Source organism: Schistocerca cancellata, chromosome 5, assembly GCF_023864275.1.
Source record: "Schistocerca cancellata isolate TAMUIC-IGC-003103 chromosome 5, iqSchCanc2.1, whole genome shotgun sequence".
Classification (NCBI taxonomy): Eukaryota; Metazoa; Arthropoda; class Insecta; order Orthoptera; family Acrididae; genus Schistocerca; species Schistocerca cancellata.
Genome location: NC_064630.1, coordinates 483,436,663 through 483,458,996, shown reverse-complemented (window position 1 = coordinate 483,458,996; position 22,334 = coordinate 483,436,663). Strand labels below are relative to the sequence as shown.

The 22,334-nt window shown below is 37.2% G+C and overlaps 1 protein-coding gene across 7 annotated transcripts in view; it reads left to right on the top strand.

Moving 5' to 3' along the window:
- The window catches only part of LOC126189025 (nuclear receptor coactivator 3-like), a 299,208-nt gene that overhangs the window by 247,742 nt on the left and 29,132 nt on the right, over window positions 1-22,334 (top strand). For 6 of the 7 annotated variants that reach the window (XM_049930852.1, XM_049930856.1, XM_049930853.1 and 3 more), the window contains exons 12-16: window positions 2,767-2,963; window positions 4,771-4,911; window positions 5,143-5,325; window positions 18,453-18,622; window positions 20,522-20,639. In XM_049930852.1, coding sequence (XP_049786809.1) covers window positions 2,767-2,963; window positions 4,771-4,911; window positions 5,143-5,325; window positions 18,453-18,622; window positions 20,522-20,639 — 809 coding nt within the window. The remainder of the gene's footprint in view (window positions 1-2,766; window positions 2,964-4,770; window positions 4,912-5,142; window positions 5,326-18,452; window positions 18,623-20,521; window positions 20,640-22,334) is intronic. The other variant, XM_049930851.1, reaches the window with a different exon arrangement.

The following is a 22,334-nucleotide window of genomic DNA, read 5'->3' as shown; positions in this document are numbered from 1 at the left end:
TGTTTAGTGCCTCGAGTTATATATGTATGTATTTTTTCTCCCCATGTCATGGCCCAAAACTGCCTGACACTCATTGTTTTGTCTGTAGGGGCATTATTTTGGGTCTTTTTCCCTCACTGCTTCATGTAATTGCTTTGACAGTTGAAGATAGTAATGTTGGTTAAGTGCGACACCTTGGGAAACAAATTCATGGTATGTGATCCTCTTAGGAAAAAAAAAAAGAAAAGAAAAAAAAAGAAAAACTTTATCTCACCAGCCTTGCCTTCTTTGTTCGTGGTTATGAAAGGGTTTTTCACTGGCTGTATTGTTGCTTGGTTTCTGCATCATATCCATAACACCACAACTTGTCACTGGTGATTACTATTGTGTCAAAATCTAGATCAATTTCTGGCTGTTTTTTAAATTCCTGGCACATACACAAATGATTGGCTGTGTGCACATGCTTATCAAATTTTTCTGCAACACCATTCATATTCAAATCTTCAGTCAACATTCATTGGCATGAATGCCAGGATATTCCAATGGTTCTATGAATTTGTCAGTTGTTCTACAATGATCAAAGGTGAATGCAACACTGATTTTTTCATAAGCAGGGATGAATGCAGAAAACAATCATGTATCATTGTTACTATATTTGAGATCTAGTAGATTCCAGTTTTAAGGTCATTTTAACATCATGTGTATATACATGCTTTCTGGGTTTATTCAAATTGCTACTAAATGCACTGATAATCACTATACTACAGCTGAAACCTAGTTAGATGTGCAATAAAATGCAGATTGATACATGACTGTTTGCTGTTTTCAACCCAGATTATAATCATTTCACAATTGCTGAGCACACATCCACCCTGATGGATTTTTTATTTTTTTATTTTTTTCAATGCTCTCATCTGTTTTGGAAGTCTAGGGATGTCTCAGTCATAATTTATCTTCAGCTGAAATTTGACAATTTTCATAATGAGAAAACTGCTGGTAAACTGTTGCCGGGCTTTAAGCTTCCTCCCCATAAGCCTTTGAAGCATTGTGGCAGTCTCTGTCGCTCATTTCCTAACGGGGAACAGAACCTGATGTCAGCATGTTGATATTTACTGTCTGCCATCAATAAATCACCAAACACATGGAACTGCACCTTCAAAAACAGTCACACTGACATCATAATGTTTCCACACTAATGCCTCTAGGGCAACTGGTACAAACTCGTATCTAGTGAAGGCACCTAGCAGGAGAGTTTGCAGCTAATGTTCTACCAACAGCCCGAGAAAAATTCTCCTCACTTTTGGTTCACCCCTCATATTGTATCCACCTGATTGGTTTTACAAGATTGATGTTTTTAAAATCTTTTGTTGTCAATGAGAAGGTCATTCTGTTTGAGATACCTTGTTATGTATGAGTCCACACGTTATAAATTTCTATGGCAAATTGATGTCAGGGAGAGAAGATGGTAGCTTTGTAGGTCTCTTCTTCTACCATTCTTCTAGATAATTATGACATATACCATGCTTTGTTCCTACCATTGGCTGCAGGTTTTTGTTAAAGGAATCTATAGTATGTATCTGATAGAAAACTATTTGTCCTTGAATGCCCAAAATTTATTTGCATTTTATGAGAGATCTTTCAATAAAATTATGCTACAGTAATCATTGAAGGTTTCACACATGTATCTTTTGGCAGCCAATTGCATTTTATTCAACATGTCTGTATCTACTGCCCTATGCTTTGTCTTACATCAGCTGCGCAGTAGTCTCTGTTTCTTTAGACTTGTTTCTTTGTAGTGACTATGAGCTATGGACAGTTATAGCCCCCTCCCCAATAATGTATTTGGTATATGTTTATGCAGTTTTCAGTCGCCTATTATTCTAAACTAGATATATGCTCCTGCCCAGAGGTAAACGATTCTACAACAGACTGATCTCAGTGAGATGAGACGGTAGCTTTGTAGGTCCCTTCTGCTACCATTCTTGTAGATGATTATGGCACATACTATGCTTTGTTGCATTCACTGGGATATAACACTACTTCCTCTGTATTTAGTGCACTGAACAAGTAAATCTTTCTACTTGTTTAGATGCTCTTTGTAATTTATTAATAATTGTTGGTACTGCTATCTCCTGTCAACTTATGCCAGTTTCCAGGTGAACTTTCTCAAAAAGGATAGGTCTATTTGTTGCCACTAGATCTAATGGATTTCCATCATGAGTGGGCTTCCGAACTATTTGTTCAAAGGAGTTTTCAGAAAAAGCATGTAGTAATTTTTCATAGGATTTCTTGCCATTCCCTCCACTTTCAAAACTGTAAGTATCCCAATTAATTATCAGACTAAGTATCTTGTGATGGTAATATTATTAGACAACATATGTATTAGTGGTTTAGGATTTTTCCACAGTTTCCCATTCTGTCAGGGGGTGAAACTGTTGGTCGTCAGAAAGACTGCCATTCAGTGCAAATGAGGAAGAGATTGGCAGAGCAGGAGAATGAGGGCCAAATAATTGTCATTCTGTAAACTGCTCTGTGTTTTGATAAAATAAATTGGACAGAATGTGCCTCACCCTAAGTAATGGAACTACAGGTCACACATAGCAAATTTTATTGTAGAAATTATTGTTCTGCAGTTAATTCCCCATATCCTATTATTGACTAACAGCAGAAACATTTGTATGAGATTTGTTCTGTGATTTGATGATCTGTGCAATACGGTTGTAAGTCCTCTATAAATATTGTGGGCTGCGAAGCTATAATATGTTTCCTTTTTTCTCTTCTTTTCAGATTCATCTGCCATCATGAATATGTTGGATGCAATGGAATCATCACCTAATAATAGCGGGTACCAGCAAGGTCTGAATGAGAAAATGGCTATTCATGCCATTCAGAAATCTCTCATGTTATGTGAGTCAGCAGTGAAGAGTCCTTCTTCCCCAACTGTATCTCTGCCGGGGACACCTCCAACATATGCTGCCTCAACGGTAGGTTTTTCCTTGCTACTTTTGTGTATGTTACTAGTTGTTGGATATAATAGAGGGAAACATTCCACGTGGGAAAAATATATTTAAAAAGAAAGATGATGAGACTTACCAAACAAAAGCGCTGGCAGGTCGATAGACACACAAACAAACACAAACATACACACAAAAATCTAGCTTTCGCAACCAACGGTTGCCTCGTCAGGAAAGAGGGAAGGAGAAGGAAAGACAAAAGGATATGTGTGTGTGTGGGAGTGTATACCTGTCCTTTTTTCCCCCTAAGGTAAGTCTTTCCGCTCCCGGGATTGGAATGACTCCTTACCCTCTCCCTTAAAACCCATATCCTTTTGTCTTTCCTTCTCCTTCCCTCTTTCCTGACGAGGCAACCGTTGGTTGCGAAAGCTAGATTTTTGTGTGTATGTTTGTGTTTGTTTGTGTGTCTATCGACCTGCCAGCGCTTTTGTTTGGTAAGTCTCATCATCTTTCTTTTTAAATATATTTTTACTAGTTGTTGGTTTTTATTTACAGTGAACGGATTGTAAGAAGAGTGTGTTTATACTTTTTCTGTTTTTGTGTGATTGATTGTCTTCCAGAGAAATGTAAAACCTTCTAGTTTATTACTACAGTAACTCAAATAATGATTTTAATCAAGAAATGGAAGAGCTAAGGTATGGACGTACACTGTCATATACAATCAGCACTTTTCTCGTGGCTGATAATTGAGCCATTGTGTACTAGCTTTCTCTGATAACTAAGTTTACTATAAAATGCAATTGTGAAATGTCAGGAAAACAATAAATTTAATTGCCAGCATTTGGTGACAAAGATATTGTAATGATGGAAACATATGCAAGATAATGTTTTCCTAGAACATGTAATACAATGTACAAACATGACTTCTAACATCACCCATGATTATACAAGGTTGTTGAAACAAAACTGGTACACTTTTTAATAACCTGAATAAAAATTAGATGTACGCTTGTAAAATATTCTAGAAAAGAAACACAAATCAAATTACAGAAAGCAATGATCACTTTTTGTCATTGTCAAATATAAATAAGGGAAACCAAAGACAAAAATAGAACTCAGGTTACTGAAATTATATTCTTTGTGGAAAGTAAGTGATCGTTGAGGTCAGACTGCATCAAAAGTAACTATCATGAGAGAACTAAAGAGCATGGCTATGGCTAAATGATAGCATGAAAACTTCTATCCTAAAAAGGAACAGCCCTGCATTTATTACTAAGAAACAGTTTGTTTGTTATATTAGTGTGTGATTGTTTTTAACCTTGATCTGTGTGTCCCCATTGATAGCTGAGTGGTCAGAAACAGTTTCTTTGTTATATTAGTGTGCAACTGTTTTTAACGTTGATCTATGTGTCCCCCTCGATAGCTGATTGGTCAGTGCAGCAGAATGCCATGCAAAGGGGCCGGGGTATGATTCCCAGCTGGGTCGGAGGTTTTCTCCGCTCTGGGACTGGGTTTTGTGTTGTCTTCATCATCATCATCATCATCATCATCATCATCTCATCCTCATCAATACACAAGTCGTTGAAGTGGTTTAACTAAAAAGACTTGCACCAGTCGACCAGTGTACCTGACGGGAGGCCCTAGACACACGAAATTTCATTTCACCTTGATCTATACTCTTGCTCTATAACAGGTTTTGTATACATATTAAAAATGTTCACTTGGTGATAGTTGACTTAGAGTGGTACACAAATCTGCCAAGACACATAGTTGCTCAGTAACTTTACTTTGAAAGTTGTCAGTGATCTGATGTGTAATGCGAACCATATTGTTCCAGATGTCAAATCAGACTCCTCAGCAGGGCAGCTTCCCACCTCCACCCGTGTATCAGAGGCCCAGATTTGGACTGCCAGCAGGTACTACTCCTGTGCCTGGGAGACCAGGTGCACCGCAGTATGGGATTGGAGTTCTAAATCAGGTAACTCTTATCAGTTTCCTGATACTTTCTGTTAGACTTTCATATATCATGTTAACAATACTTATATTGCATTTGTACGTGTTTGGTATAAGTATGTGTGTGTGGTTTCATAGTTACTTGTCGCTGTGATTATAATATGTGCTATCTATTGTCTGCCTTTTCTGCTGTCTCATTTATGATTTGTCTTTGTTCTGTTTAAGATAAGATGATATGTGAACTGTTTTGTTGCAGCAGGCACTGATACAACAGAGAAAGATCCTCCAGCAGCAGCAGCAGAAGCAACGGTTGCTACAGCAACAGCAACAACAGCAGCTTCTGATTCCCTCCAATGCCACTGCAGATCAGTTGCCCACTGGTCTGCAAAATATTGACAGCCTCCTTAATAACACTGTAGCACCTAATGTATCATTGCAGGTGAGGATTTAGATGATTAAAATCTTCTGAGCCACTATATTCTGTTTATGTGTGCTTGTAACATAGTGACCATGTCAGTCATTAATGACTTCATTCAGATAGTTCATATGCTTCAGTAACATTGACCAAAAGGAGTTTGTTAACAGTGTTTTCATTATACGATTTGGCCAGTCATGTTAAATTTAATCTACACAGTCATTGTACTTTGCATGCATATTTTGACTGCATTTTGCAGAATACTGAAAAAGGCTTTTCCGGATATGTAACAAATTATTAAATGAAAGATGCTTGAGCAAAATAGCATTGTTGTTTTGCAGAATTATATTCTCAGACAGTTGAAATAAATTGTCTCACACAGGTCCCCTTCAGGATCATGGAATTCTTATTCACTTAGCAGTACATTTATTCGTTAGTGCTTGTTGTTGCTGATACTGGAAATAAATCTGAGCTGAGCTGTTGTTTCCACAATAATAACACAAAAATAACTGTCGAGTAGAATTTACCCCTTGCCTGTTGTCCAGAATTGAGTTATATACTCTGAAGCAAAGACATTCAACAAGACCCCTCTAACATACAGCAAGAAATTGGGAGTACTTATCAACTCAAAAGAAAATTAAAAAGATGTGCCTCATTAGCCACTCCTGTAACAAATTATCTAATTATCTAGGTTTGAGGATCAAACATTTCTGCTAGTATCGTGGCAAAAATGAAGTGTTTTCTATCGAGCCACATGAGGGGTAATAGTGTATTGTAGTTAAGGTAGTATTTTTTGGGGGGAGGGGTGATCTAGTAAATCTAGTAAATATTAAGATTTTAATAGAATTTAAACAATAGTTATTTCCCTGAGGTTGTGGCTTTCTTTATAATTTACTAGGTTAAATTTAGCTGGTCTAGCACAGTAAGTTTTATGCAGTATCATGATAGTTTGCTGTTTAATGCAGTGTGCAAATTGTTTCTATACTTTGCTTGTCTTATATTAATTTGTAATGTTATCCTTTTTAATGGCTCTATGAAACACAATGAAGAATTGAGTGAAAGCATTGGCAATAAGTTATTAGCCAATCAACTGACGACATAATTTTAGTAGCATGTCATGACTGTACTGACTACAATAATATCAAATTTTCACCTGATGTCTTGCTGTATTTACAGACAACCACTATTGCTATGTAGTTTTTGCACAGTTGAAGGTGAAGTACACTGTGTAGTGGATTTCTTAGAACTGTAGATGTAGACACCTTTTTGAATGTGATTTTAGTCTCTTATCCCTCCGTGTGGACCCATTTTTGCTGTTATTTACAGTTTTGATTATCAGACTCATCCTTTCCACAAAGCGTCTTTGAATTCCTGGCCTCAGTTTTTGTTGTTGACTGCTTGAGAGAGTGGAGCTTGTTTCATAGATATCTCTTGTCTTCTATTTACCAGTTTAGTGATCTGAGTGTTAATGCCACAGTCTCTGGGGGTGAAGATAAATGGAAACTGTGGTGCCTTCTGTTTAGTTCTTAGGAAATTATTTTGAGGGTTTATTACCCATTTGAGTTATCTGATTGAGTGAGAAACTGACTTCAGTCATACAACTTATGTAATGTAAACAATAATTACAGAATCATCTTGAGGTTGAAGCTCTTCTGTCAATGTCTGCTTACAGATATATTTGTTTTTGGAGACTGTCCACCTTGAGTGAGACACAGTTTTTATGTTTTTATTCCCCAGACACGTTTTGCTGAAGTTTCAGCATTGTGCCAAACATAAAGTCAAAATTGATTGGTTGAAACAGGAAATTAAATACCTACACACAAAGAAGCAAGAACTCGGTGCCAAACTATTCAAAATTCATGTGGAACTGGGCAATCACATCAGAATCTCTGAAATATTAAATGACATCATGAATACAGTTAAACAAAACACAGAAATACTAATAAAAATAAAATGGGAAAAACAACAACAAATACTAGACGGACTTTTGAAACAAAACAAAACTGTTATACATGAAAACAGAAGACAAACAAACCACACATTCTACAAATGCGTGGTCAACTTTACTGACACACAGCTAACTAATCAAGAAACAACTCTGCTAGAAAATGGACCCAAATACATCATCAACACACACAAGACAGTAGATAGAGTGAAAGCCCTACTTTACATTTTTGTGCAGTCCAGACTTAAAACCCAAAATTGAGGAAAAATGCAGAATAGAAGAAAATGTTAACCCCCCCCCCCCCCCCCCCCCCCCAAATATGAGCGAAAACATGTGTAATTGGCGTATATGATTAAAAATCGTAATCCTCTCCAATATTTTGTGTAAAATCTGTCACAGTGAATGAATTTAAATGTACAACACAACGTTTATACAGTAATTTGTGGTAATGAATTTCATCAGTTATTAAAAAAAATCACAGATGAGTAATAGCGAGTAAAAACTCATAAAAAAATTGAAAGTGGTATCTGGGTACAAAGTAAATGAGTTATTTTCCAAGATGCTATGATCACAAATCATATGTTCAAAACATGCATTTTTTAGAGATCATCCTTTATGCTTACCCAGAAAAAAAGCAAAAATTGACAAACCTGTTGAATTAAACCAAAAACATCGCAGCAGCTAAGTGGTTAAACCACAGGCATAAATGCACACATCTGCTTAATGACAAACTTTGTAAACCATTGCTATTATTTAGTAATGCATTTCTCACAAGCTGCATTTCATATGCTCACGACTGTTAAGTGTTATTTTAGGCTTGATGAGGTGAACAGAGACATGAAAAAATGAGGTGACTTTCCCAATTGATGTTACAAGTTTATTAGAAGTCAGCTCAGTGAATTTCTGTACACTGTGTATAATGTGAATTTGAAAGAAAGCTCAGGTGCTACAGTTTCGCTTCATGCCCTCTATCACTGCTGCCGATCTTGACACTGTACAGTGTGTGGTGCAAAGTATATATGTGAGTTGTATGTGTAGTTATTGCAACTGTATCGTGTCAGATGTGAACATGAAAGTATTTAAAATGTGCTAATGCAAAACCATTGGCCTGTTTCCCTCTGACATCTGTCATAGCACATCGTCTACATGAAAAGTATATTTTCAGTACTTCCAAAAATGTTTTCACTCCTACCTGAAGTCCCGTCATTGAAGGACCACTCCCCCCCGTCTGCGCATACAGTAGGTGAGCTCATTTTGTGTATGTTAGTATAGTGTAGTGGCTGTGCTGGCTGCTGGTTGACTTAATCAGTCGCCAGCCAATGACAGTTCACTAACCAGATGTGGGTCACATTTCCCCCATTATATCTGAGTATATTATTTGAGACTCAGTGTTTGAATTTAAAAGGCTGGCAAATGACGTTTTTGCCATGATGCACCCATGGTCTAGAGGTAGCGTCTTTGATTAGCAATCAAAAGTCATCTGTCCTGGGTTTGAAACCTGCCACTGCTTAAATTTTTATTAATAATCAGCATTGGTGGCCAAAGACTTCCAGCTTAAGAAGTTACCCTCATTCTGCCAAAGGCCTTGTCAAAGAGAGTGGAGGAGCAGACAGAGGTTCAGGGCACTCTCTTGTCCTTGGTTTGGGAAACTGTTCCTAAAGGCAGAAGAATCGGCAATGATCAATGGCATGAGGATGCAGGAGGCAATGGAAACCATTGCATTAAAGACACGTAATGTGTATCCACAGGACATGTGGCCTGTAATTGAAAAAGTGTCATGATGATCTCTCCATTGGCAAAAGATTCCGTAATAGTTTCCAATTTGTATCTCTAGGAGGGGACTGCCAAGGGGGAGGTGACCATGAGAAAAAGATTTAGTAATCAACGAAAGGACAACATTCTACGAGTTGCGGCATGGAATGTCAGGAGCTTGAACATGGCAGGGAAGTCAGAAAATCTGAAAACGGAACTGCAAAGACTCATTCTAGATATAGTAGGGGTCAGTGAAATGAAATGGAAAGAAGACAAGGATTTATGGTCAGATGAGTATAGGGTAATATCAACAGCAGCAGAAAATGGTATAATGGGAGTAGGATCCATTATGATTAGGAAGGTAGGGTAGAGAGTGAGTTACTGTGAACAGTTCAGTGATAGGGTTGTTATGGTCAGAATCAACAGCAAATGAACACTGATGACAATAGTACAGGTATGCATGCCGATGTCACAAGCTGAAGCTGAAGATGGAGAAAGTATATGAGGATGAGATGAAAATCTAATAGTCGTGGTGGACTGGCATGCAGTTGTCAGGGAAGGAGTAGAAGAGGAGGTTACAGGAGAATATGGGCTTGGGACAAGGAATGAAACAGGAGAAAGATTAACTGAGTTCTATAATAAATTTCAGCTAGTAATAGCAAATTTTTGTTCAAGAATCACTAGAGGAGGAGGTGTGCTTGGAGAAGGCTGGGAGATATTGGAAAGTTTCAGTTAGATTACCTTTATGGTCAGAAAATATTTCAAAATCAGATACCGGATTGTAAGGCTTACCCAGGAGCAATTATAGACTCAGATCACAATTTAGTAGTGATGAAGAGTAGATTGAAGTTTAAGAGATAAGCCAGGTTGAATCAATATGCAAAGAAGTGGGACTGGGAGGTACTAAGGAATGATGAGACATGCTTGAAGTTCTCTAAGGCTATATATACAGCAATGAGAAATAGCCCAGTAGGCAGTACAGTTGAAGAGTAATGGATATATCTAAAAAGGGCAATCACTGAAGTTGGAAAGAAACACATGGTTACAAAGAAAGTAACTGAGTAACAGAAGAAATACTTCAGTTGATTGATGAAAGAAGAAAGTACAAATGTGTTCAGGGAAATTGAGGCATACAGAAATACAAGTTGCTGAAAAATGAAATAAATAAGAAGTGCAGGGAAGCTAAGATGAAATGGCTGGATGAAAAATGTGAAGAAATTGAAAAGGAAATGATTGTTTGGAGGACCGAGTCAGCATATAGGAATTTCAAAATGGCCTCTGCTGAAATTAAAAGGAAGGGTGGTAACATTAAGAGTGCAACTGTCCAATGCAGATGAGAGAGCAGATAGGTGGAAAGGGTACATTGAAGGCCTCTACAAGGAGGAAGATTTACCTGATGTGATAGAAGAAACAGGAGTGGATTTATAAGAGATGGGATCCAGTGTTAGAATAAGAATTTAAGAGAGCTTTGGAGGACTTAAGATCAAATGAGACAGAAGGTTTAGGTAACATTCTATCACAATTTCTAAAATCATTGGGGCAAGCGGCCAAAAAAAAAAAAAGGTTGACAATTCATGTTGGTGGGTAGAACGTATGAGTCTAGTGACATACCATCAGACTTTCTGAAAAATATCATCCACACAACTCTTAAGACTGCAAGAGTTGACAAGTATGAGAATTATTGCACAATCAGCTAAACAGCTGATGCATCCAAGGTGCTGACAAGAATAATATACAGACGAATGGAAAAGAAAATTGAGAATGTGTTAGACGACAATCAGTTTGGTTTTAGAAAAGGTAGAGGCACCAGAGAGGGTGTTCTGACATTGCGGTTAATAATGGAAGCAATACTAAAGAAAAATCAAGACGCGTTCATAGGATTTGTCGGCTGAAAAAAGCGTTCAACAGTGTAAAATGGTGCAAGATGTTCGACATACTGAGAAAAATATGGGTGAGCTATAGGGAGAGATGGATCATATACAATATGTACATGAATAATAAGAATGGATGACCAAGAACAAAGTGCTTGGATCAAAATGGGTGTAAGGCAAGGATGTAGTCTTTTGCCCCTACTGTTCAATCTGTACGTAAAAGATGCAACAATGGAAATTAAAAGAAAGGTTCAGGACTGGAATTAAAATTAAAGGTGAAAGGATATCAACGATAAGATTCACTGATGACATTGCTATCCTGAGTGAAAGTGAAGGAGAATTACATGATCTGCTGAATGGATTGAACAGTCTAATGAGTACAGAATATGGATTGAGAGTAAATCAAAGAAAGACAGAAGTAATGAAAAGCAACAGAAATGAGATGGTGATGAAGTAGATGACGTTAAGGAATTCTACTACCTGGGCAGTAAAATAACCAATGACGGGCAGAGCAAGGAGGACATCAAAAGCAGACTAGCATTGGCAAAAAGGACATTCCTTGCCAAGATAAGTCTACTAGCATCTAACATAGGCTTTAATTTGAGGAATAAATTTCTGAGATTGTGCATTTAGAGCACAATTGTATGGTAGTGAAACATGGACTGTGGGGAATACCGGAACGGAAGAGAATCGAACCATTTGAATTGTGGTGCTACAGACGAATGTTGAAAATTAGGTGGATTGATAAGGTAAGGAATGAGGAGCTTCTGCACAGAATCAGAGAGGAAAGGAATATGTGGGAAACACTGACAAGGAGAAGGGACAGGATGATAGGACATCTGTTAAGACATCAGGGAATAATTTTCATGGTACTAGAGGGAGCTGTAGAGGGAAAAAAACTAGAGGAATACAGAGATTGGATTATATCTAGCAAGTAATGGAGAACGTAGGTTGTAAGTGCTACTCTGAGATGAAGAAGTTGGCACAGGAGATGAATTCATGGTGGGCCACATCAAAGCAGTCAGAAGACTGATGACAAAAAGAAAAAGAAAAAAAAATATATTTCTGAACACAGTACATCAGAAATACATGAAAATATGAGCCTGAGTTGCATGCGGCACAAGAAAATGTGGTGGCTGGGCCCCTTCATCACCTATTGGCTCGGTCCGGATCACTTCGTATCTGTTGACTTGTTGCTCCATTACTCCTGCAAACTACTAGTAGTAATATCATAGTAGCACAGTTAAGCTAAATGTTGCAAGTTATGTTGGCAACACTGATCGTGGCTTATGTCTGCATTTTCTTTGTCACGTCTCCCCTCTCCACAACGGCCGACAGTATTCCCTTAACTTTGCCACCGTGTGTGTGGTGTGAACCATCTGTCTTTTGTGCCACTTATAACTTGTTCAGTCACATCAAATGTCAGTAGGAAGAAAACAGGACGAAGTCAAGCGAGATGTCGAGTAAGAACTTAGAATTTCGGTAAACCTTACTAGGAAGAAATGTAAAATCAGTGAAAATTTAGCATTGATCTTATAAGTTTTTCACAGGGGCTGTGAATTTATGGTGTAGAATCCCAAAAAAACTAAAATTGGAGAACATAAAATCAAATTTCCACTGTAATCTTATCACAGAAAGTGAGTGAATAATAAAACAACAAGAATGAAACAATAAATAAACTTCATTGCATGTCTGGCAAGAAAATTAGTTTGCAGAAGAAATAAGGTACATAGTAAAGTAAAACAAAAAGCATTAAATTGACAGGAACAAAAACTGAAGAGGAAAAAACTTTCAGGAAAATAATTTTCTTCTTCTTCTTAGCATGCCTGTCTGCTTCAGACTTAGGCAACCATCATGACTATCCTGTCTTTATCAGTTGGAATGTGAAACAGTTCTTCAGAGCTAATATTAAACCAAGATCTAAGGTTGTTGAGCCAGGAAATTCTTCTTCGTCCCATAGGTCTCTTTCCCTTTATTTTTTCTTGCAGGATATGTTGAAGCAGCTCATATCTTTTTTGACTCCTCATGACGTGACCAAGGTATTGTAGTTTGTGATGCTTTATGATGTTGATCAGCTCTGGGCTTTTGTTAACTCGACGTAGAATCTCAATGTTTGTCAGTTTTTGAGTCCTTGATACTCTCAACGTTCTTCTGTACAGCCAGAGTTCAAAGGCTTGGAGTCTTGCAGTGGTTGCCTTTGTGAGGGTCCTTGTTTCCACACCACACAAGATAACAGAGAACACATAGCACCTGAGGAGCCACATTTTTGTATTCATGGTAAGATCGTGACTTTTGAAGACTGAGCTCAGTGAGTTGAAAACACTTCTCTCCTTTCTTATGCGACACTTTATCTCCTGCGAGTTATCCCACACTTTGTTAATGATGGTGCCCAGATACGGGTACTGTGAAACTCGCTCTATGCTTGTGCCATTGGTTTACAGATTCACACCTCTAATGTTATTCCTCCTGATGATCATACATTTTGCTTTGTTTGTGTTGATGTCCAAGCCGTATTTCTTGCTTGTCTCAGAAATTTTGTTTATCAACTTCTGCAGCCTTTCAATTGTATCCACAAACACTACGGTGTCATGTGCGTAATGAAATTTGTTGAGTGTAACACAATTCACTGAGATTCCTTCTTCCATGTCAAGTAAGGCTTCTTTGAATATGCATTCTGAATACAGGTTAAGGAGTATCAGAGATATTATACAACCCTGCCAGATGCCATGTGGTATTCTCACTTGTTGTTATTGGTCTTGATCTATTCTCATGACTGCAGATTGGTTCTAGTATAAATTGGCTATTATTCTTAGATCTTTCCCATCAATTCCTGTTTCCTTAATACTTCTATCATTTGTTCATGCTTCACAAGATCAAATGCCTTCTGATAATCAGTGAGGCAAGCAAAAACATCACTATTGATGTCCCTATGTCTTTGGAACATTACTTGTATACTAAATAGTGCTTCTCTTGTGCCAACTGCATGTAGACATGCGAACTGTATATCCTGCTTGTAGATCACTTTAAGAAACAGTTTTAGCAGTTGGCTCATTAAACTGATGGTATGGTATTCCCCACATATTTTGGCTTTCGGTTTCTTAGGTAGAGCACTGAACTTTGATGTAAACCATTTTGGAGGGATTTTGCTCGATGAGTAAATGTGGTTGAATATTTCTGTGATCAATTTTACTTTTTCTTTATTGAGAAGTTTGAGGAATTCTGCTTATATGCCATCTGGCCCAGCTGCTTTCTCTTCCTTCATTTGATGTATGGCCGCTTCCACTTCACTTACTAGGATATCTAGTCCCTCTGTGTCTAATACCTCTGGTTCTTGCCTCCTCTGGTTGAATAACTGTTCTAGATATTTCTCCCACACTCTTTTTTTCTTCCTTATTAATTATGAGATTGCCACTGTCATCTACTAGCTTCCCACTGTTTGATTTGCAATATTTTCCTGTTGCGTCTCTGACCTTCTGATCCATGTTAAAGTCATCATACCTACTCTGATAAAACTAAATTCCTGCACATAATTCAGTTTTTTCCTTCTCTTTTGGTTCCCTGATTTTCTTTCTGATTGTATTCTGTATCACTTTGTATTACACCAAATTACCTTTTTTTCTTCCTCCGGTCTTCTACGAGGTCCAGAATTTCACTTGTCATCCAAGTTTTCTTCTTTCTAAGGTCCGGTCTCAAATACTCTTCTTTGACTCCATGTACCGCTTCTTGTAAGTGTGTATGTTTTTCATTGGTGTCATCCCCATTGTCTCTCCATTTGTTGTTTAGGGCTGTCTAGACTGTCTGCTGTAAGGTAGCATCTTTCAACTTTCTCAGGTCATATTTTCATGAGATTTTGGAGACAACATGCTTCATTTTGATTTTGAATTTTCCTACGAGTGGGATATGGTCTGATTGTATGTCTGCTCCCGGATACGTTCTGACATCTATACAACTATTTCTGTATCTCTTGTTCACTAGTATGAAATCAATCTGGTTCCTCACAATTTGTCCTGGTTTGTCCAAGGGCGATTTCCATGTGTATAACTTGTGCGGTGGAAGTTTAAACCATGTAAACCAGGAAAATAATGAACAAACTTAAAAACAACAGGGCTCTTTCATGTGATCAGCCAAGGGCAACACCATGATAGTGTTAAAACAAGAGAAATACAAAAACCTTAAAATTTCTAGAAGCCAGCGGTATAGCAAAGTTAACTGGAGACCCAGCACAAAGTTACCAGAAAAGTACACAGATAATTCTAAAAAATATCTCACACAATTTCACGAAACAGAAAATGAAATGGCTTAAACAAAGGAACCCCAGTCATCTACACTGAACAGTGTTTTGAAGCTCCACAAGGAAGACATTCTGATGCATCCAGCGGTAAATTTCAGAAGTGCACCCACATATCACTTAGCCAGAGAAATCACTCATAGTTACATAAACATTATGCGTACACAAACAACAGAAGCTTACACTACATTGAAGAGCTGATACAAAAAATCAAAGACATCAGCATACTCATAACAGCTAAACTCACATCATTTGATATCACATTTATGTTCCTGAATATCCCCACCACTTACCATCAACATCATCAAACCACAATTAGAACAACAGAATGTCATTTCCAAACCCCACATAAAAGAAATAGCTAGCATTCTAAAACTAATCACAGAGCAAAACTATTTCTCACTTGACAACCAGTTTTACTCATAAAAGTCTCGCAATAGATAATGATCAACTGCAATGAGATGCAAGACCAATCTGCAGACTTGGGGATTCTCTGTGGACTAAGTTCTTTGCCAGTGTGGTGTTGAGCAGACGAATGGCCATTTCCTTCAGTGTTCCTCCTCACCAGCCACCTGCAACTTATGAGAGCTTTTGATCTTCTTTTGTGTAAAATTGTGTCCACACACACACACACACACACACACACACACACGAACAAGGAACACCCATAATAACATGCAGATGGTACGTTCTAATCTACAACAACAAATCAGTCCATAGAACTGGCAACATATTCATAAAACAATAGCTAAAAATAGCCTACAGGACATACAATTCAAAGCAGAGAAAACCAAGGGCAACCAGCACAAGCACAGACAAACTGAACAGAGCACAGACAAACACAACACATCTGAAACTTTCTGACAACACATCAGATATATACCAACGTTGCTCAACTGCTAATCAATTTATATAGGACAGAAAGCAGAAAAAGTTAACAGTATGTCTTGTCTGAATTTATTGATTGTCTGTGTTTTGATAATACAAGGAAAAATAAAGGAAAAGAAATGATTTACATTAACTTGCAGCACTTTTTTTCTACTTTTTCACTAAGTGTGTCATCCATGGTGTCACTATTTTTAATCATCATCATCATCATCATCATCATCCTAATAGCAAAGTTTTGAAATTTATACCTTCTTTGTCACAAATATTTGACTGTTTCTTCCAAATGTGTTGCAGTATCTGAGGATGTGATTACCTTAGGATCAGAGAACACAGATGTTTTTATCTGAATACATATTGAATTTCGCTTCTATACTGGCATGGCAATGTTACAAGGATCTTGTTAGTTGTGTAGAATCAGTGTTTGATACATCCTCTATTGTTCCCATCATATGTTATGGTGAACATTGACAACACTGCAGCACGAAACACCATTCTCCCCTATCTAGACTTTTACTGTCTCGTGCAGAAGTTAATACTATAGATGAGTATCTGTCCAGTTTTAAAATCAGTGCAATTCCAACTACAAAAGGACTCCAGCAGACTGCAGTTTAAATGTGTTAGATGTTGCGGAAAAGTCAAAGTACACGCTATAGAGTCCCATGGTTAACAACCTGCGGTAATTTGTTGCCTGTTCACTACTCCCATTCCTGCACTTACCTAGTCCTCAAAGAAGCTGTTATCACTGCTCCCCCTCCAGCCCTTCCGTATTTCTGTGCTTGAGCAACAGGGAAATACGGACTGCAATATATTCTAGAGTCAGGTCATATATATAATAATGGCAACTAATATATAAATAAAAGATCGCAGTCATGATTCACTCCAGTTCTCACCATCTATTGATGTGCATTGATACTATCTCCACAATGAGTCTTGACACTTTAATTTATTCTTGCAACAACAGTTATCCAGTTTAGTACACTTTGATTGTTAGAAATTTCATTCTGGATTAATTTTTCCTTCTTGTTTCATCTGAACGTCAACATCCTATACTAAAGCTGATTAAAAGCTGGTAATGTTTTTAACTGTTATTCTAATACGTGAACAGTAAACAAATTTATTATTTCCAACCCACTTAGTAAATCATTACAATCTCTCATAATCAGATAAAATATTGATCTGGGTTCAGAATCAAGTAATGTTTTTTTGAAGGGTAACATAATCGCTTTTGAATGTTACCTTTAATTAAGAAGCAGCGTTAGTGTTTGTATGAGAAATTTAATTGCAAACCTGTTCAAATACAGGAGTTTGTAAGGTGATAGAATTTAGTGCTATTTCCTACTGTGTTTCAACAAACTGTCAAATTTTAATTGGAGCAATAGATAGTCGCAGTGGCTAGTTCATAGTTTCTCGTGTATACCTTGCGCTAGCTCTGCAAGAGTCAAACGTCATGTGATTGTTTGAACAGCATCAATACTGAATCGAGTGCTTCAGCGTATCATGAAATCTTGAGCCTAAATCTTGAGCCTATTCGAAAGCAAGTGTTGTTTGGCCTGCCCTGCTCTTTCAAATTTTTCAAAATAAATCTGCACTTGACCTCAATAGCCAAAGCATCATCTGTAAATGTAGGATCACCCAATTGGAATCTATCAAACAACATAAAAGTGTTAACCTCAGCAACAATAGTTTAATTGGTGAACCACAGTCCAACAAATATCAACACTGACTTGAATATTCTCAAATGAAGCAATAGCCCCCCACAAAAACTAATAATTTAAGAAAACTATCAAATACAAAAAGCTATAACTGAAGGGAAACAGGTAAGAAATGAACTCTGTTCTCTGTCATCAAAGAACTGTCAGACAACACCAGTCATAAACACGCCAAACACCACTTTCAAAAAAAAAAAAAAAAACCCACACACACACACACACACTTCCACATAGTTCTAGTTGATGGTAGGCATAACCACAACATGCCCAGTCGTAAAATTTTGAAGTAAATGACTCTTCTACTTTAAGTTTTATATGGTTGCAGATGACAAAATGTGAAACAAAACAACTGCATCAAATAACATAAAATCCTGGAAATCCACGGCATATGGTAACAATGTATATATAAAAAGCGTTGTCTGTTTTTCAGATATGTAAATATTGTCTTAAAAACTCAGTTTTATGTGTACAAGTGATAAAAAGCATATTTCCAGTTTTATAGAAAGATAACAAAAAACCCACTGATGATGCTGAAACTTCAGCGAAACGTGTCTGGGAAATAAAAGTAAAAATTGTTTTGCTCAATGTAGATCCTCTCCAAAAACAAGTCTAGTCATTACAGAGTTTGAGAAATGGAAGCTCTGATGATATATTAACAAAATACAACAATTTTACTAATCTGAAATTTTGTTTCACAGAGGTCTGCCAGTGTTCCTGATTCGCAGCTCTCTCCTAACTTTGGAGGCCAGGTTCTGAACAGCGCAGCCTCTCAGATCTCCCCTGGACAACGACTCAACCAACAGCCATATTCACCACACTCACAACTGGCTTCACCACTTGGACAACAGCAGGTTTTCTCCCCTGTCAGGTAAATCTTGTTTAGCTTTTTGTGTCATTGATATGATTCATTACAGTAAATATCCATGAAATTCATAAAAAGTGTATGTACAGCATCATCATCATCATCATCATGGACACCACCACCACATCATGATCTTTACACTACTACAGCGAGCTAGGTAGGGTGATTAGAATAATTTGCTTCCATTTTGTTAGTTGATAATCTTCTGGTTTTAGTATTGTTTTCCAGGTTTCTCCTCAACTCTTCAAATCATCCTTAATCTGATCCAGCCATCTTTTTCTGAGTCATCCTCTTATTCTTTTCCCATGGACATTTCTGCTCCATGTATGGTTTTGACAGGCAGTTGTCCACCATCCCCTTTACATGTCCAAACCATTTGAGCTGTGCAGTACTCAGTCTCTCAGCCACTGACAGATCCACTTGCATCTCTCTTCTCATATATTTGTTTCTAATTTTATGCCTTCTAGTTTCCTGTGAGGCTGAGTTCAGAAACTTTATTTTGCATGCTTTTAGCTTTGTCAACTCTAACTCATTGATTACACAGCACTCTAAGTTGTATGTCACAATAAGCAGGAGACGTGTTTTAAACATGGTCTGTTTGGCTCTCACATGAAGACAAAAATTGATTGGAATACCAGACTAGCTAGCAAGTGTTGGAAGAAACCTGTAGTGACATTCAGAGCAAGGTCATGATAGAAATGGTGCGCAGTTCTCTTCGTGTGGTTGTGTCTGATGTACAATATGAGCGAGAAATGAGGAAACACAATATGTAGAGAAGGATTGGAAACCAGTGATATAAAATCAATCTATAGTGAGTGTTTTGGTTGTGAGAAGATACCTACAGTCAGAACAGCAGTGCTTTTCATAAGTGTCTTGTCAAATTATTTCATTGCTTATACATACTCTGCAAAGTCCAAGAGGTATGCAATAGAAACAAATATTAATGCAGTTGGGAGTTTATTTGTTGGACTTATAAGGAATAATTAAGAAGTGTAAAGACCTGTTAAGGATGAGGTCATTGGAGATGTCGCACAAGGATAAGATCTTTTTCTTTTCAAAGGAAGCACCCTGTAAGTCATCTTTCTCAGTTGATGAAAGCCACAGAAAACATAGATCTAGGTGCCTAGATGGGGATTTTGAACAACATTCCTCCCAAATGCAAGCCAAGTGTTTCATTCATTGCGCCACCTCATTGCATTGAAGGGAGCTGTATGAATCACTGAGATGGATGACATCAGTAAGGAATCAGTTTGTTAACAAGTGAAGAAATAAAGTTAAATCAACCATGAGGAACTATTGAATGAAGTTGTTAACATTGGAATCCATGTTTGAAGTCCTTGTACAAGATGCAGTTGTCATGACACAGTGAAAATGTTGTAAGTTGTGTGCAGTCTTGAAAAGGAAAGAAAATATTTCGTAGTGTAGCCCACAAGCAGGTTCTCATGAGAGACAGTCAGTAATAAAGTCAGGATTGCTCATTTATTTACTGAAGATAAAGTGATTCTCAACTTTAGTTGACACTAAGTTACTCCTTGTTAAACTTGTTTATGCTCATAGGAAACAGTGAACAGTGGAGAGAGTGATTATTAGTTTTTCGTTTCTTTCTTTCTTTTTTTATGTGGTACTAATTTGAATGTTGTATTCATTGAAAAAAGAAATGAAATTAATGTAGTGCCATAATTAATAGTAGAGTTTTATGATGCCATAATGAAAATGTCTACTAAACACATTGGAAGGTGAAAGTGTATCTCACTTTATGCATCTGTAAAATGAGAAAAAATTGTATTTGTTGCAGTATTATTATTTAATACATTACTTCTGCCTCGTTTAATTATGATTTTTCATTATTTATGTTTAGTATTATAAATAGAAGTCAAATATGTATAATTATTTCATTTATTGCAGTACGGGCATGAACAGCTTCAGTAGTGGACAACAAGCTGCACAGTCACGTCTTTCCCCTCACCCACCAACTGGTCTGCCTTCATTTCAGCAGTCTCAGCTCTCTCCTAGAATTTCCCAGGTATGTTAGTGGCACTGTTTGTGCCTATTCTAACACTATTAGATGCAGAATGAGAAATAATTTCAGTAATTAATACTACCTTGAATTAAAATGTAAACATTGTGTTGAAAGGTGAAAAGACTTTTAACACTTCGATTTTGCCTTGTGGTATTTGGCTGTGAACTGGCCTAACTGTTGGTTATTTTTAAATGGCATTGCAAAAGAAATATGTGATAGGAACATGGTTACTGCATGAAATACTATTAATAATTATTATTTTAATTGTGTTACATAAATGTTAGTTTATCATACTACACAAATTCAAATAGAGGATATAATTAGCACACAAAAAAAGAATTGGAAAGAAAACAAATGTTTTACATGCTCTCTCTCTGTTGGGAGGCTCTCTTAATATCCAATCTCTATTTTTAAAAAAGGGTATGAGAAAGTTAAAAATAAATGCTAGTTCTGTGGTATACAGAGTCCAGCATCACAGTTCTTGCAGCACATCTACCCTCCTTCCTGGTATTTTTAGCACTCTTTTTCCCTTGTCTGAACAAATTTTGAGGCAGCAATTTGTATTGAACTTGTGAACTCTGGAAAATAATGTGTAAATGTCCTCTCAGCTTATGCTTATGAAGTAGATTGTTGCTGCAGCCAGTTTCTTCTGTGCTGTTTCACTTTTGATGCCTGGAATCCTGCAGTCACCAAATAAAATAATGAATCTTCTCATTGGTAACATAAACATGTGAGGATATCACCCCTTCTTGCTGGAGCACTACTGGTTGTGACTGTTCATTTAATTCTGATCACTTTCCTTGGAACTGCAGACACTACTGAGTACTAGATGGTGACTGGAGGTTTATACTGTTTGGTGAACAGAGAAAACATTCTTGAATTAATAATCAGAGGATAGAAATGAACTTTAAGCCTTGAACACAACTCACAGTACAAAGTATGAGAATAAACTTTACTGATAACTAAAACCCACGTATACCTGAATGTGAAAGTACAATTTTTTTTCTTTGTCTTCTATTCTGATCCTGGTTCTCCATAAAATGTTAAAGATTCTCAACTTCATAATATTGCTGTGCACAATCTCTATTTTTGTAGACATCCATGGATTGATTCCAAAGGACTCATAGTTCTTTAGGTCATCACCGGAGTGAGATATTTGATAAGTGCAGAGATATTTGATAAGTGCAGTCCTCTGACAACAAAACTGGGACACGCTTCCACATTATGAGACAAAGTAACTTCTGTGACACCCTAAGCACCCCTAAGGCAGTGGGTCAGTCAACGGTTTACTTTTGTCGGATGATTTGAAGTAAATCGTCAAGACGGTCCATGAATAAATTGGCATAGACAGTGTATTTGAACTCAGCCACTTACATTGTACACACAAACATGTTTTACATAGGTTCAGTCTTTCTTAATCTTTCTGCCTCGCTGCATTTCCTTCCCACATCACCACAACTGACCCAAGCCAACAGTGTTACTCATTAAATCTCAAGCTTTTTATCTGGAAGATAAGCTTTTTCTTTGATGGAATAGTTCTATTGCAAAATGCACAAACTTATTTTGAATATTTTGCGTGAATGGATTTGGTACCATCCTGTCTAACTTTTATACATTAGAGGGAAGCAGAAAAAATGTGCATAAATGCTGTGATAGGCAGTTTATACCACAGTTTCATTTTGATCACCTTGAGTAGAA